Source organism: Vanellus vanellus (genome assembly GCF_965231255.1).
Source record: "Vanellus vanellus genome assembly, chromosome: 1".
Taxonomy (NCBI): Eukaryota; Metazoa; Chordata; class Aves; order Charadriiformes; family Charadriidae; genus Vanellus; species Vanellus vanellus.
In genome coordinates, this window is record NC_138905.1 from 87,195,365 (window position 1) to 87,209,436 (window position 14,072).

At 48.9% G+C, this 14,072-nt stretch overlaps 1 protein-coding gene across 1 annotated transcript; it reads right to left on the reverse strand.

Annotated features, from left to right (window-relative positions):
• Nucleotides 1-8,389: 8,389 nt before the first annotated feature.
• Nucleotides 8,390-11,690, reverse strand: LOC309686829 (trypsin I-P1-like; the record flags this gene model as incomplete). The annotated part of the gene is made up of 5 exons (XM_082499613.1): nucleotides 8,390-8,539; nucleotides 9,278-9,414; nucleotides 10,161-10,414; nucleotides 11,011-11,179; nucleotides 11,651-11,690. 5 exons carry the CDS (start codon nucleotides 11,688-11,690, stop codon nucleotides 8,390-8,392), a joined length of 750 nt encoding a protein of 249 aa, XP_082355739.1.
• Between the last annotated feature and the right edge of the window lie 2,382 nt (nucleotides 11,691-14,072).

Sequence of the window (14,072 nt, forward strand, 5' to 3'; positions counted from 1 at the left end):
CCTCCCCCAAAGCTTCCTGTGCTGAGAATGGGCAATGAATGACGTGCGCAGGAATCCCTGAATCTCCTGCATGGGCTCTCTATTTTTTCTGGTCTGTCTGACAGAGATTGGAAATTCACCAGCAGATCTGAAGAGCTGTCCCATCCCTTCCACTGCTCCCTAGGCTCTCCTTTTCCTTCTCGCCCTCTTCTCTACCAACCCGCAGTGCCTAGTTAACATTTTCCCATTTTTTCCTCCTCTTCAGTGCTCCTCCTTTTCTCTTCCAGCGTTGGCCCTGGAGCAGTCCCCAGACACAGTGATACGACAAGGCCAGTCCGTGGATCTGAGCTGTTCCAAGAAGAAATCCTCCAACACAGCTATGTCCTGGTACAAGCTGCCTTTGGGGAAGGACTCCAGGCTCATCCTAGTGGCTTCTGCAATTGTAGGTGTTAAAGCAGATGTGGAGGAAGGTTTCCGAAGCCATTTCAAGGGCAGCGAGATAAAAGGAGACGGGATGACCCTCTCGATAGAGCATGCCTTTCTCAATGATTCCGGCATGTATTACTGTGCTGAGAGTGATACACAGTGGCTTGGCTGCTGAGGGGGCTGAGCGCAAACCTGCTCCTGCTCAAAAGGAATCTTCTTTCCTTCTCCTCAGTGCTGCATAAGGCAGGATGATCCCTCCCCACTCATTACTTCCTCTGCTTCCTAGCCTTCTCTTCATCCTCTTCTCAGACTCTGAGATTATTTGTCCTGCTTTCTCTCCTTGCCGCGCCACTCCTGCTTGCTTGCCTCTTCTTTTAACTCTCATTTATATTTACATGATATTCACTTGGCTGCTGATGGAGCTGAGCACAAAGCTGTTCCTGCACAAATGTGACCTGCTTTCCTTCTTATCAGTGCTGCATCTTCTTCTTTCTGTCGCTCTTCAATCTGCACTGCGCTGGCCTCCTCTCATTTAACGCCAGGCAACCCTGCTCATCATTCTCACTGTCAAACAGAGAGGGTGCTTGCAGGAGTAGTTCTTGGTGCACCTTTAGATACAAGTGAGGCCAGGCACGTGGTGAGATAGCCGGTACCAAGAGGTAGCTGCCCACGTGCTCCTCTTTTAAAACGACTGGTCTGAGGTTATTGTGTGGCCCAGGAGTAAGTTTCCTGGTAGGTTAGAGTGTTATCTCTGTCCTAACACACAACAGCGCGTGGCACAGGCCAGCACGGGGCACTGCAGCAGGTTCCCATACTGCAGTTTCTCATACCACCCTATAGACGTCTCAAGGCCTAAGCACAAGGCCCAGCAGAGCAGGCATGCCCTGGTCAACATCGCTAAGTAACTCCTGGAACACCGTGTGTTCTGCAGGGCTCCCAATGCACCACCCTGCCACCTGCACACCCCAGGGAACCCCACGTGAAATGGAGACCCCTCCTACGGACACATCAAGCACGTGTCTCAGCTGGAGCGCTGGGGGTGTTGTGAGGTGTGGGACTGTGGAATTTCATCCCATTAACTGCACAATGTACCCCACCCTCTTTGTTCGAGTCTCCCTTTTCTTTTGAGGAATCTGGGGTCATTCCTGAGCCTCCTGTAGGTAATGGAAAGGAATGAAATGAGATACGCTTGACCTGCAACAGAGGTTCTGGGAGCTGCAGGTGTTGCTGCAGCCTTCTGCTGAAAGGACACAAGGGTACCTCTTCATTGCAAAGCCCATGACAGCCTTGAGCAGGCAGATCACTTGCTCTTTTGTATGGGCTGTGCTTCCACTGCCGTGCATTGCTGGGCCCACAGCACGGCACAGATGCGCAGAGGCTCTGTCGGGCCTCTGACACACAGCGAGTGTGTCAGTGTACACAAAGTGCGCGCCTCACTCCCTGCCTGCAGTGATTTCCCACAGCCGTGGGTGGTGAACAAGGCTGTGCCCCACGTAGAGGGGAAGACAGGATTTTCTCCAGCTTTGTCCATCCTCGTCCTGCTGCTCCTTTGCAGGATGCTACAGAGAAGAGAGTCCTGGCTCTTCTGTGGCATGGAGGAGGTAAGTCTGTACCAGCACATCCTGCTTGGATACCCTTCTGCTCAGGAATTGCTCCCTGGTGCAGTCTCCCAAGAGGCAGTCCCAGTGCAGAGCCAAAGGCAGCCTTTTCTCTCCTTGACATCTGCCTTTGGAGGAAGAGAAGAGCAGTTATGGAACCCCTCCCTGTCACGCTACAACAGGCACCAGGATGACAGGTCAGCAGCCTTTCCCATACCTGGGCTACGTGACGAGCAGCACTGGGATAAGCAGAGAAGATTCCACGTTGCATCTTCGGGCTGAGAGTGTGTGAGTGTGAGGGTGCTAGAGGGGATACTCAGTTGAGGGGCACAGAAACAAAAACGCCTTCCTAAACACTCTTTCTCTCCCTTTTGGTGCCTCTCTGTGCATCCCTGTGCCGTGCACACACTCAGGCTGCCGCAGAGCCCCATCGTGCTCCCCTGATATCGCTTCTCCCCCACCGATGCATACACACACACACACACAGCAGGAAGTCAGTGGAGCAGGGCACGTGCACCTCATGCCTGCGTGCAGGTGTCATTCCCCACTGCTCCCAGCCAGCCAACTGCCTTCTCACATTTCAGGCTCTCTCTCTCACTGCCCTGCCACCCACAAAGAAACGTTTCTCTTCCTCTCTCAACCTTTCCTCTTCATGCATCCGTGTGCCTGCTACGCCAGGCTGGTTGCTGCAAGGAGGTGGCCTTTCTCCATGGTTCTCCACTGGTTCCCTTGTGCCCATGTTGTTTTCTGTGGGTGAGTGAGGTTCTCTGCAGATATAGAAATTGTTTTTTCCTGTCCCATTTTAATACTTCAATTGAGAGCACTGAAATCATTATTTGTCGTAACAATTTTGTCATTGCATTTGAATCTGGTTTGTGTTTGCTTTTTTTTCTCCTATATGTGTCTCTCAGAGAAAGGGGACACTGTGCCATAGCTTGCTGACATCCTTATGTCACCCCATGCCATGTCATACTTCAAGGAAGGCTTTTTGTGTCCCCTTCAATGCGTTTCACTCCTCATAGCTCTTCCCTTCTGTTTCCAGGCCAGGCTGTCCAGCAGTCACCAGACACAGTCGTCCGAGTGGGAGACTCTGTGATTCTGAACTGTTATAAAAAGGAGAATGTATTCTCAGCCATGTACTGGTACAAGTTGCCCGTGGGGAAGGATGTGACTCTGCAGCTGGTTGTATACTCAGTGGAAGGTGGTGTTGCAAAGATTGAGAAGGAATTCAGAAACCCCTTCCAGAGCAATGGGACTAAGGGCAGCCGCTTGTCTGTGGAGATAGACTATGCCCTACTCAATGACTCAGGCACATATTTCTGTGCTGAGGCAGATGCACATTGACTCAGAAGCTGGAGGGGCATAGCACAAACCTTTCCATGCAAACAGGGATCTGCCCCCAGCACACACACAACCCTGTATTTGACAGTAACCCATTTTGTCCCCTTGCCCTCCAGCTCTGCCTACTGAAGGAAAGTGGTGGTTATCATCTGTCTGTCTTCTGCCTTCTGCCTGGTCTCTAGTTTCTTTCCTATTCTATCCCATCTCTGAATTGCCTTTTGACCCCCCTTTCATCTTCTACTCACTGCCTCGCCTCATTTCTCTGCCGTCCCTAGACTGCCTCTCGCTTTCCTCCTCCACTGTCTTCTACTCTGTCTTCTTCCCCTTTCTTCTCTGTCCTCTCTCACACCTGTACTTCTCCCATTTCCTATATCCTCTTCCATTTCTTCTCCCTTTCAGCCTGTGACCCTAACTCTTGGGTAAGCAGGATGTGGAAGAGTTCACCCAGGCCTTTCCTTCTCCATCAGCTGGAAAGCCAAGGCCAACCCAGAGTTGAATCAGGCAAGGCATGCCAGAACTGAGCATTGCTGTGTGTGCTCGTGTGTCTAGGAGATTCAAGGGTCTCCTGGGATTGTTCACATTGCAGTTCCCCAGAGTACAGATTCCTCACAGGTAACCTGGGGCTAAGCACACTGCCGTGCGTGCAGGGGTCTGAGTTCCAGAGTGTGGGCAGGACCATGCCACTGAGCAGTTCTATATGTGTGCTGGTTCCTTGGCCCCAGTAGTCTCCAGGGAACGGGCACGCTGCGGAGCACCAGGGTCCCTGAGTGAGTCCGCTACCCCATGGCCTGAACACTCTGATGTGTGCAATGTAGCCCAGGTCTTGATGGTATCCAAGGATGAAGCATGGTCCTGTAGGTGAGGAGCCCCAAGCTGCAAGGTGCTCTGTGTCAATAACCCACCATACCTTTGATTCTGCTAGCCAGAATGGAGCTGTCAGGGCCAGGAGCGGGATCATTCCCCAATCCTGCTCCACACTGGGAGGCTCTAGCTGTGGATTGGAACAAGCTTGCATCTCCAGGAGAAGGGAGATGTCCATCAGGAGTCTTGGAGATGGTGTGCACTGGAACAGAAGGCAGGTGAGGAGAGATTGAGCATTCTGGGTTTGTCTGGCCAGAAGGCGAGAAGGTAGGGGTGCAGCCTCTCATTCCCTGGCGGGAGCTGAGGACGGGTTAGGGCCAGACTCTTCTTGGAGGTGCCCAGGAAGGGACACAAGGGTGATGGGCACAAGCTGAGATGGGGAAATTCTGCTGAGGCAGAGGGACAACTCCTTTACCAGAGGAGTGAGGCAGGCCTGGGACAGTGCCTGTACCTGAAGGAGTGGTTTGCATGTGGAGAACCTTTCCAAACTGCCCCTTTCCAGGCCTTCAGAGACCATTCCCCCATCCCCCCAGTTACCTCTGTGAGCCTTTGGTCTATTCCTCATTGCAGTACAGCTTTCAAGAAGAATGGGGGAATGTTTGGGTGAGAGGGTCTTTGTGGTAGCCACATAGACTGCTGGTCCTCCATGAATGTCCTCCAAGAAAGACAAATGCGCGTTAATCCTGTCTGGTGATGGGAAGATGGGGATAGAAATGTCCTCTCTGTGGATGGAAGGTGCCCTCTGTCCCTTTTCCCTACGCAGACCATTTCATGGTTCAGGTGTCACAGGTGAACACCTTTGCTGAAACCAGTTCTGCGGTTCTTATAAAACCCCTGTGATTTCAAAGATATTCTAGTGGTGTCCTATCACACAGGATGCCAGTCTTTGATCTGGGCCTCAGGTTTTTTCCAATATGAGTGTCCTCAAGCCTTGACTTATGTCTAACGCTCCTTATTCCATTAGACCTCAGCTGCCTTTCAGCCACTGAGGCTGTGCTCTACTCTACCTGGACCTCAGCTCACAGCCCCAATGGCAACACAAGACTGCCTCTCAGGGAACGCCGGCATCCAGACTCCCAGCCCCTAGAACTTCCTGGGAGCACAAGACGTTTGACTGGAGCCCCGAGTTCGCAAACAACCGAGGAGGCTCCTGAATCACTTTGGGCTCAGTGACATACCCAGGAGAGGAACGCAGGGGCCACCAGCTCTCCCTGTGACGAATAGTAGGCACATCGGCAAAAGAAAGATTCCAGGCAGGTGCTCCCTGCCTAGGCTGGTGGAATTTGGGACAGTGAGGCCTCCTTCTGTGGCTCAGAGAGCACAGCACATGACATCCCACTCCGTCTCCACGCAAAGACCAGCTCTTCCACATGGCAGATCCAAAGTCTCTGCTTCAAGGCCCTGCCTCCTTCTGACCTCCTCACAAAACACCACCCTCTACCCTCTTCCATTCCACCCTGCTGCGCCCTTTCCTCATTTGTACAACGCCATGCATCCTCTGTCCTCCCAGCAGAGACAAAATGCTGAGCAGTGACATCAGTGCTTTCCTCCAGCTCACATAGTTGCTTTCAGCCATCCAGGGAGCTACAGGCGAGCGTGAGCATCAAAGCCCACAGTAAAAGATGCCATGCGTTGGCCAAGGTAGTGCTTTGCACGCAGGAGACATTTCTGTGCAAGCTGGGAAGTCTGTCAGCGCACATATCTTTGGCATCTCTGTCACCTATGAGAACAAGACGCATCAGAGCTTTTGAACAGCTTCTTTCAAGTTCCTCCTCATCCTTTCACCCATGAGCAGAACCATGGAGCACTATGCTTGTAAAGCTGCATATCACAGTGCCTTCAGAGCCCTGAGCCAGGCAGTTAAATGTGAGACTGACAAAGAATGAGAAAGCTTCTGTGGAAAAGAGTGGCATCAGCCCAAGGTCAGTGTCATCTGGGAAGGATGCAGGTGAATAGATGTGGCTGTGTATTGATGAAAGAAGGCTTCATTGCTCTGAGTGTGTGTTCCAGCAAGCATTCCTCTTGCTCCTTCCCTTCACTTTCATGAGGTCGAGGGACATGCCGACCATGTCAAGGTACGCAGGTCTTTCCATCAGCACGCTGCTTTTTCTGTTACGAATACAGAGAATACAGAGAAAGTGTTAGAGCAGGCAGGAATCAGGCGAGGCAAGCAAAGGCCCAGAGTGAATGAAATCTGGCCAGGGACATCAAGACAAACAAAAAATCCTTCTATAAGCGTGCCATGGAGAAAAGTAAGACTAGGGAAGATATGGGCCATCTCTGGAAGGAAACGGAAGAGCTGTTCACGTGCAATAGGGAGACAGCTGAGATACTCAACGACATTTTTGCCTCAGTCTTCACTGGCAAAGACTGCAGCCACACTACTCATAATGCAGAAGGCAAAGGCGAGGACTGGGAAAATGAAGAGCCTCCCGCTGTAGGTGAAGCTCAAGTACAAGACCGCCTAAGGAACCCGAAGGTGCACAAGTCCAAGGGACCTGATGAGACACATCTGCAGGTGCTGAGTGAACTGGCAGACGCAGTTGCTAAGCCACTATCCACCATATTTGAGAAGTCATGGTATCCTCTGAAGTTCCCACTTACTGGAAAAGGGGAAACATAACACCCATTTGCAAAAAAAAAAGGAAAAAAAGAAGACCCGGGGGACTAAAGGCCGGTCAGTCTCACCTCTGTGCGTGGCAAGATCATGGAGCAGATCCTCCTGGAAACTCTGCTAAGGCACATGGAAAATAGGGAAGAGATTGGTAGCAGCCAACATGGCTTCTCCAAGGGCCTGACAGATTTGGTGGCCTTCTACGATGGGGTTACAGCGGTAGTGGACAAGGGAAGAGCAACTGATGTCATCTACATGGACCTGTGTGTTTGACACTGTCCTGCACAACATCCTGGTCTCCAATATAGGAGAGACCTGGATTTGACAGATGGACCAGTCAGTGGATAAGGACCTGGCTGGACAGTCACACTGAAAGTGTTGTGGTCAAAGGCTCAATGTCCAAGGAGAGACAAGTGACAAGTGGTGTTTCTCTGGGGTTGGTACTGGGGCCTGTGCTGTTCAACATCTTTGTTGGTGACATGGACAGTGGCATCTAGTGCACCCTCAGCAAGTTTGCTGACAATACCAAGCTGTGTGGCGTGGTAGACACGCTGGAGGGGAGGGACGCCATCCAGAGATAGCTTGACAGGCTGGAGAGGTTGGCCCATGCGTACCTCATGAAGTTCAACCAGGCCAAGCGCAAGGTCCTGCACCTGGGTTGGGGCAATCCCAAGCACAAATACAGGCTTGGCAGAGAATGGATCGAGAGCAGCCCTGAGGAGAAGGACCCGGGCGTGTTGGTGGATGAAAAGTTCAACATGAGCAGGCAATGTGTGATCGCAGACCAGAAAGCCTGCCATGTCCTGGGCTGCATTAGAAGAAGTGTGGGCAGTAGGTCAAGGGAGGAGATTCTTTCCCTCTGCTCTGCTCTGCTGAGGTCCCACCTGGAGTACTGCATCCAGTTCTGGAGCACTCAGCATAGAAAAGACATGGAGCTGAAGCCAGGCTGAGAGAGTTGGGATTGTTCAGCCTGGAGAAGAGAAGTCTCTGGGGAGATTTTATTGCGGCCTTCCAGTACCTAAAGGGGGCCTACAGGCGAGTTGGGGAAGGACATTTTAGAAGAACATGCGGTGATATGATGAGGGGAATGGCTTCAAACTGGAAGAGGGTAGATTTAGATTAGATATGAGGAAGAAATATTTCACTTTGGGGGTAGTGAGGCACTGAAACAGGTTGCCCAGAGAAGTTGGGGAAGCTCCATCCCTGGAGGTGTTCAAGTCCAGGCTGGATGTGGCTTTGAGCAACCTGGTGTAGTGGGAGGTGTCCCTGCCCATGGCAGGGGGGTTGGAAGTCAATGATCTTCAAGGTCCCTTCCAGTCTAAACCATTCTATGATTTTATGATTCTCTGATCCTGCTAGTTGAGAGGTACTACAAATATTAAATATCATGCCCCGAGTGACATTGCCTGCCTCTGTCCTTCATATCATAGCCTATGGATGTACCCAGAGAAATGTTGCACAAAGAAGGTGTTCCTGAAAGTCTTTATTTTTTGATAATTTTTGTATGTCCAGTCCCCAAACCAAAGAAAATGGTGAGGAGAAAAAACCGGTCACATAGAATGAGAGCGTCTCAGTTGGCAGACATAGTGTCTCGGATCCAGGAGACATAATTGCAAACCTTAGTGTAAACCCCGGGATAGCCTCTCTGCGCACATCCAATACCCCAGGAAACAATGCCCTGGAGCTGCCCGTTGCAGACTACTGGACCGCCGGAATCCCCCTGTGCACATAAAGGATACAGATATTCAGCAAATGATATCAGCGCTAAGTGATGAGCCAGAGATCCCAGAAATCACTGACATTCGAGGGAGCTCCACTGGGCTTTTTCCGCGCAGAAGTTCTACAAAGGTCATCTCTGATTGCTACTCTATACCTTGTGCTATGGTGCCTTACTTTAGCGCCAAGGGCACCCCAGCTAAGGATGCCGGGTTTTGATGGATGCAGTCCTTGGCAGATGCTCTAGGATATGTTTGTCTTAAACATTATTCTGCCAAATATTTCCATGGAGCTAGGCACAAGTCAAATGCAGAGCAATTGTGTCAGGTGTGTTGCTTGTCCAAACTGCCTGGATCTTGGCAGATTGGCTATTTCATTGTTGGTGAGTCCAAAACTAACCTTTGTGTCCCAGGCTCTAAAGTCTCCATGATTACTTTTGACTCTCTGAAGCGGCACTCCTCCATTTTCAGTCACCTAATGTGCAAGTGGTGGCATAGTCTGCTTGTGGAGGTTTAGGGCAGAGGGACTTGCCATCTCAAAAAGTGGACAATGGCTAACTGGGTGGAAAAAACCCTAGCCTCCCTCAATAAGCAACTTTCACCCTAAGTCTCCTCTGTTGTTGAAAATACAACCTTCAAAGCTTCCAGTGCAGTGAGTATAGCGGATTGTGTAATACGATGGCCTCTTCTACTAGCAGAAGGTGGGAGAGAAACATATGGGAAAGGAGAGAGTGATGTTTTACCTGGCAGGAGTCTTTCCCTCCCTCCATGAATCCTACACACATCATGTTCTTGGTAATTTGCCGAGGGTAGGCGCTGGAGCACTCGCTTGCGGAGAGTACAGGAGCCTTCAGGCACTGCAAGGTGTCTGGATAATTACCTACAAGAAAATAGAGAGAGGTGGTTGATGACATCTCTGAGTTCATTTCAGAGCCCACAGAAGATGTTTCTGAACAGGAAAGTAATCCCTGAACAGCCTGTTCTAGCGGTTGTCATTTTTCCTCTGAATAGTAATCATGGATTCCTTTGTTTAGTTGGAACTGCAGTCATGCTCATTTTTCTGGTACCTAGAAAATCATCAGTTGGCCAGTGTGGAGCTTAGACCTGCTCTTGTAGGCCATATGCTGGAGGAAACCTGGGCCTCAGGAAAAGCATCCTCTCCTCTGGTGCAGGTTTAGTTGTTGTAAGTGGATTAGACATGAGTCACCAATCATACCTCTGACCATCAGTGTCAGAGAATGCAGCTCTCTGGTAGTAATTTTAGATCCACGATCACAGATTTTGATCTTGTTCTCAGAGAAGTGACAACTCTATTGCCATGAGTTAAATTGCTAGTGCTTGGCACTGCACAGCTGATAGCACCAGGCCACAAGATTTATGGCAGTGCGAACAGCGCATAGGTGACTTAAGTGATTTCATGTTCGCAACACAGAAGAGGAAGGACCTTAAAAGTATTGCCTTCAGAGTGGTTAAATCGCTACTGTCCTATACAGACTGATCCCTCCAAAAGTCCTGTGCCACAGCACTTCTCTGTGCTTTCCCCTGTACTGGGTGTGGAGTTGATTGTGAGGTCTTAGAGGGTCTCCCGGTGCCTCGTGATGCTGCACATTCGCAGAGAGTACTCACTGCCATTGCTGAGCGTGTTGCCCCAGCCAGAGATTAGGCATGTGGTGCCTGTGGCCACACAGCTGGTCGGCAGAGGAACCGTTTGGACCGCTCGGTTGAGCTGGGCTGGTACGTCAAGCTTGATGAGCATGATGTCATTGTCCAGTGTCATGGAGCTGTAGCCAGGGTGGCGGATGACTTTAGCTGAGTTAATGAACTGCTGTGTCGATTCTGTGAGTTCCAGGTTATGTTTCCCAAGCTGCACTTGGATGCGACTGGAAAAGAGAAGGAGTGGCATATACTTTATTGTTCCTGACAGATTAGGAGGAACCTCCCCGTCACCGTATGCACTCGCTTCAACATCGCTGTTGCAATAGCTGTTATCTTTCATGCAGGTTGTCTTTCTTGTCCTGCACTAAGTCCTGGGGATCCACACTGAGATCTTACCCACCCGTGGTACAGGGGGTGAATTTCTGTAGGTTTATTTTGTTGATCTGGGACAAGTTGAATATATAACAGCGCTTCATACAAACATTCTGGAACAAGGCAAAGTGCTATCACCCTGACCTCATTCCTATTCTGGTTCCCCAGTGACTAAGTTTTAACCAGATTAATGCAATTTATAAGCCACTCATTGCTAGTTTAGCACATAGTCATTTCAGAAAGTGCCCTGCATTCACAGAAACCTTTGCAGAAGTGGAAAAGGCCTTATGATGGCTCAGCCCAGCTTCAAGAATGAGCCAGCCATTCCTTGGTTGTCCCCTGACAGAACGGAGTCACTTACATTTTTGGCTCTCACAACTTGCATTTCTGGCTAGAAGTGAACTGGAAGAAAGAGTTGGTTATGGAAGAATGTATTTTTTTCACTCACGATTTGTAGCAGTGAGCAGCTGACACGACCCACTGGCTGCTGATGAGGGAACCTCCACAGAAGTGATACCCAGCATTCAGGGAGACCTGATAGGGGACAGAGTTCGGTGCACAGGTGTAGCCTCCCACGATCTTGTCATCATCATCATCAGCGTTGATGGGGAGGGCAACTGGCAGGTAAGAAGTGGCATATGTCAACATCTGGCATAAGGAATCTTGTGCCCCTGTGACTGACTGAAGCATCTCACTTGTAGGCTCTACTTCTATGAAAACTGATGGTATCAGTGTTGGGCAAGCGCTCGCCCGTAGACCAAAAATGTACATGAGCTTTAGGACCTCCTGGGCCAGAGGTGTTATCTTTATACTTCCTAGTCCTTAAGAGAGAGACAGGCTTTCTTCTGAAGCTATGGACACATTTCAGTATTCCTGGGTCAGGAAGTCAGGTGACGGCATTCCTTCCCCATTTTGTGACACAAGCAATGACGAACAGACAGCAGCCACAAGAAGTTGCAGTGCTCTGCCTCAAAACCTTTGCGAGTTGAAACTGGACTTCAGTTTCCCACAGCAGACTACCTCGCAAATTTGCTCAGAAAATGAGCTGCCTTATAAATTAGAGAAACAGAAGTAAAAAATATACTCACCAGCCACCCCAATGAAGGCGACAAACAGTAAGTATTTCATGATCTTGACACAGCCTCAAGCTCAGTGTGGTAGACTGGAAGTGTGAGCCGCTAGAAATACACTTTGTGAAATGGCCTTATCTCTAGCCCAAGGTTTTCTCCAGACAAAAAGCACACAGTGGAAAATTTGAAGATCCAAATGTGGTCATTAACAGGTGCTGGTAGAAAGTACAAATAGCATATCAGTTAATCATAAACTTTTCCTAAGATAGAGAACTATTTTACATTACTTCAGAAGGCAGCCTTCAATTTAAAAATACATTTGGGCTTTGGAAGATGTGTAGTTGTTTGTCTGTCTCATTCTTATACACAGCACCTGTTGAGAGCAACCCTTAAACCCCTTTGAGATTCCTCTGTGCTGATGGTCTCATTCTTAAAAAGACACATTTTTACTGGAAGCTGAATATTGTGTTGGTAATGGACAGCAAGATACTATGCATTTATGTTGAAATCAAACCAAACCAAACCAAACCCCAAACCTCTCAGTGTTAAGTTTGTTAATTTTATTTTAGCAAATTGCTTTTCTTGAGTCATGTGTGCGTGTGTGTTTTTATCATATAGAACACAGTGTTTTCCCATATAAAAATACGGAATTTCAATGAGGGCAATAAAACTATTCTGTGTGTCATGTCCCTCCCTCTCCCCAACTTCAAGTTTTCATAGATAGGAATTCTCACCACATCTCTCTGCAATCATTTCTCTCATGTAATCCGTATGATAATATTGGCCTAACACCATCGAGTGAGCGGCTGCGTGGTTCTTTGTTGCTGGCTGAGGCCAAATCATGACAACCTAACACCAAAACACATTTTGTATTTAGCTTTGAAATGTTCTACAGATACTTATTTCTTTGTTCAAACCATACTGTTGGCATAGAGACAGGCTGTCATTGCGTATTTTAAAAGAATATTTTTGAAGGAAAAGTTCTCTCTGAGACTCTCTATGCTACTTGCTTAAATCAACCAGAACATACTACTGGCCTCTTCCCAGGCTACTGACAGAGCTCATGAACTCTGTCAGTTTGTATTTCTAGAAATCCCTGTTGCTAGTTCCCATATTTCAAATCAAAACTTCCACGTACAGTAGAAGTCCCTGTAGTGCACATGAAGAATATGTTAGGGAAGACAGTCTGGGTTAGCCCTGCCTCAAGCAAAGGCAAACCCATCCGTGGGATTGCTTTTGCACAAGGACCTGGGTGGACTTGTTGGGTGATGTGAGAGGATGGGGAGGTCTGATGCGTACCTCATGGGGATTTGATTTTGGGTGAGAACAGCCAATGAATAAATTTTATGATGTTGAATGTTACATAACCTTGCTGGGTATGTTATCATTATTATTGCTATCAATGGTACTACAGAAGAATCACCCAAATCAATGACAGATGGACTTTGATGAGACCGAGTAAAGTGCAGTGATGATGTAATAAGAACTGATCTCAGCAGCTGGTGCCCAGCAATTTCCTTGAGATCGACATTTTCAACCTGTGGACTGTGGGCATGGACTGCATCGCGTACAGCAGTCACGAGCTTCAAATACAGCACACACCAGTTCAGCACCACACACCATCTCATGTGCCCTGAGAGACTGTTCTCATCGATGGAGCCTACCTTCATGGACTAAGTGAGCTTAATGGACATTTTGGAGGGATGGCCCATAGAATATGGGAATCGCAAGATCTGGGCGTGACATAGATGGTATGGAATAAGGGGTGGATAATGTCCTGGTTCCAGCAAGGATGGGGTTAATTTCCCCCAAGAGCTGGCAGGGGAGGCAGGTATTCCATACCACGTGAGCCATTCCCAGCTATAAGAGGAGCTAGCCGGGGAGAAGGGGGCAGTCGCCACTCAGGGGCAAGCTGCGGCGGTGAGGGTCCGGTCAGTGTGCTGCGCGGTGGTACTGTAATTGTGTCCTTATACTCCTTTATAGGTGTTATTGTTTTTCTTTCTTCTTCCCTTTGGCTGTTTTGTTAAATTACACTATTTCAACCCGTGAGTTTTGCCCTTTTTCTGCCGATGTTTCCCACGGCTGTGGGAGTCGAGTGAGCGGCTGCGTGGTTCTTTGTTGCTGGCTGAGGCCAAATCATGACAACCTAACACCAAAACACATTTTGTATTTAGCTTTGAAATGTTCTACAGATACTCATTTCTTTGTCCAAACCGTGCTGTTGGCATAGAGACAGGCTGTCATCGAGTATTTTAAAAGAATATTTTTGAAGGAAAAGTTCTCTCTGAGACTCTCTATGCTACTTGCTTAAATCAACCAGAACACACTACTGGCCTCTTCCCAGGGTACTGACAGAGCTCATGAACTCTGTCAGTTTGTATTTCTAGAAATCCCTGTTGCTAGTTCCCATATTTCAGCCAGCTGTATCATCAAAGGACTC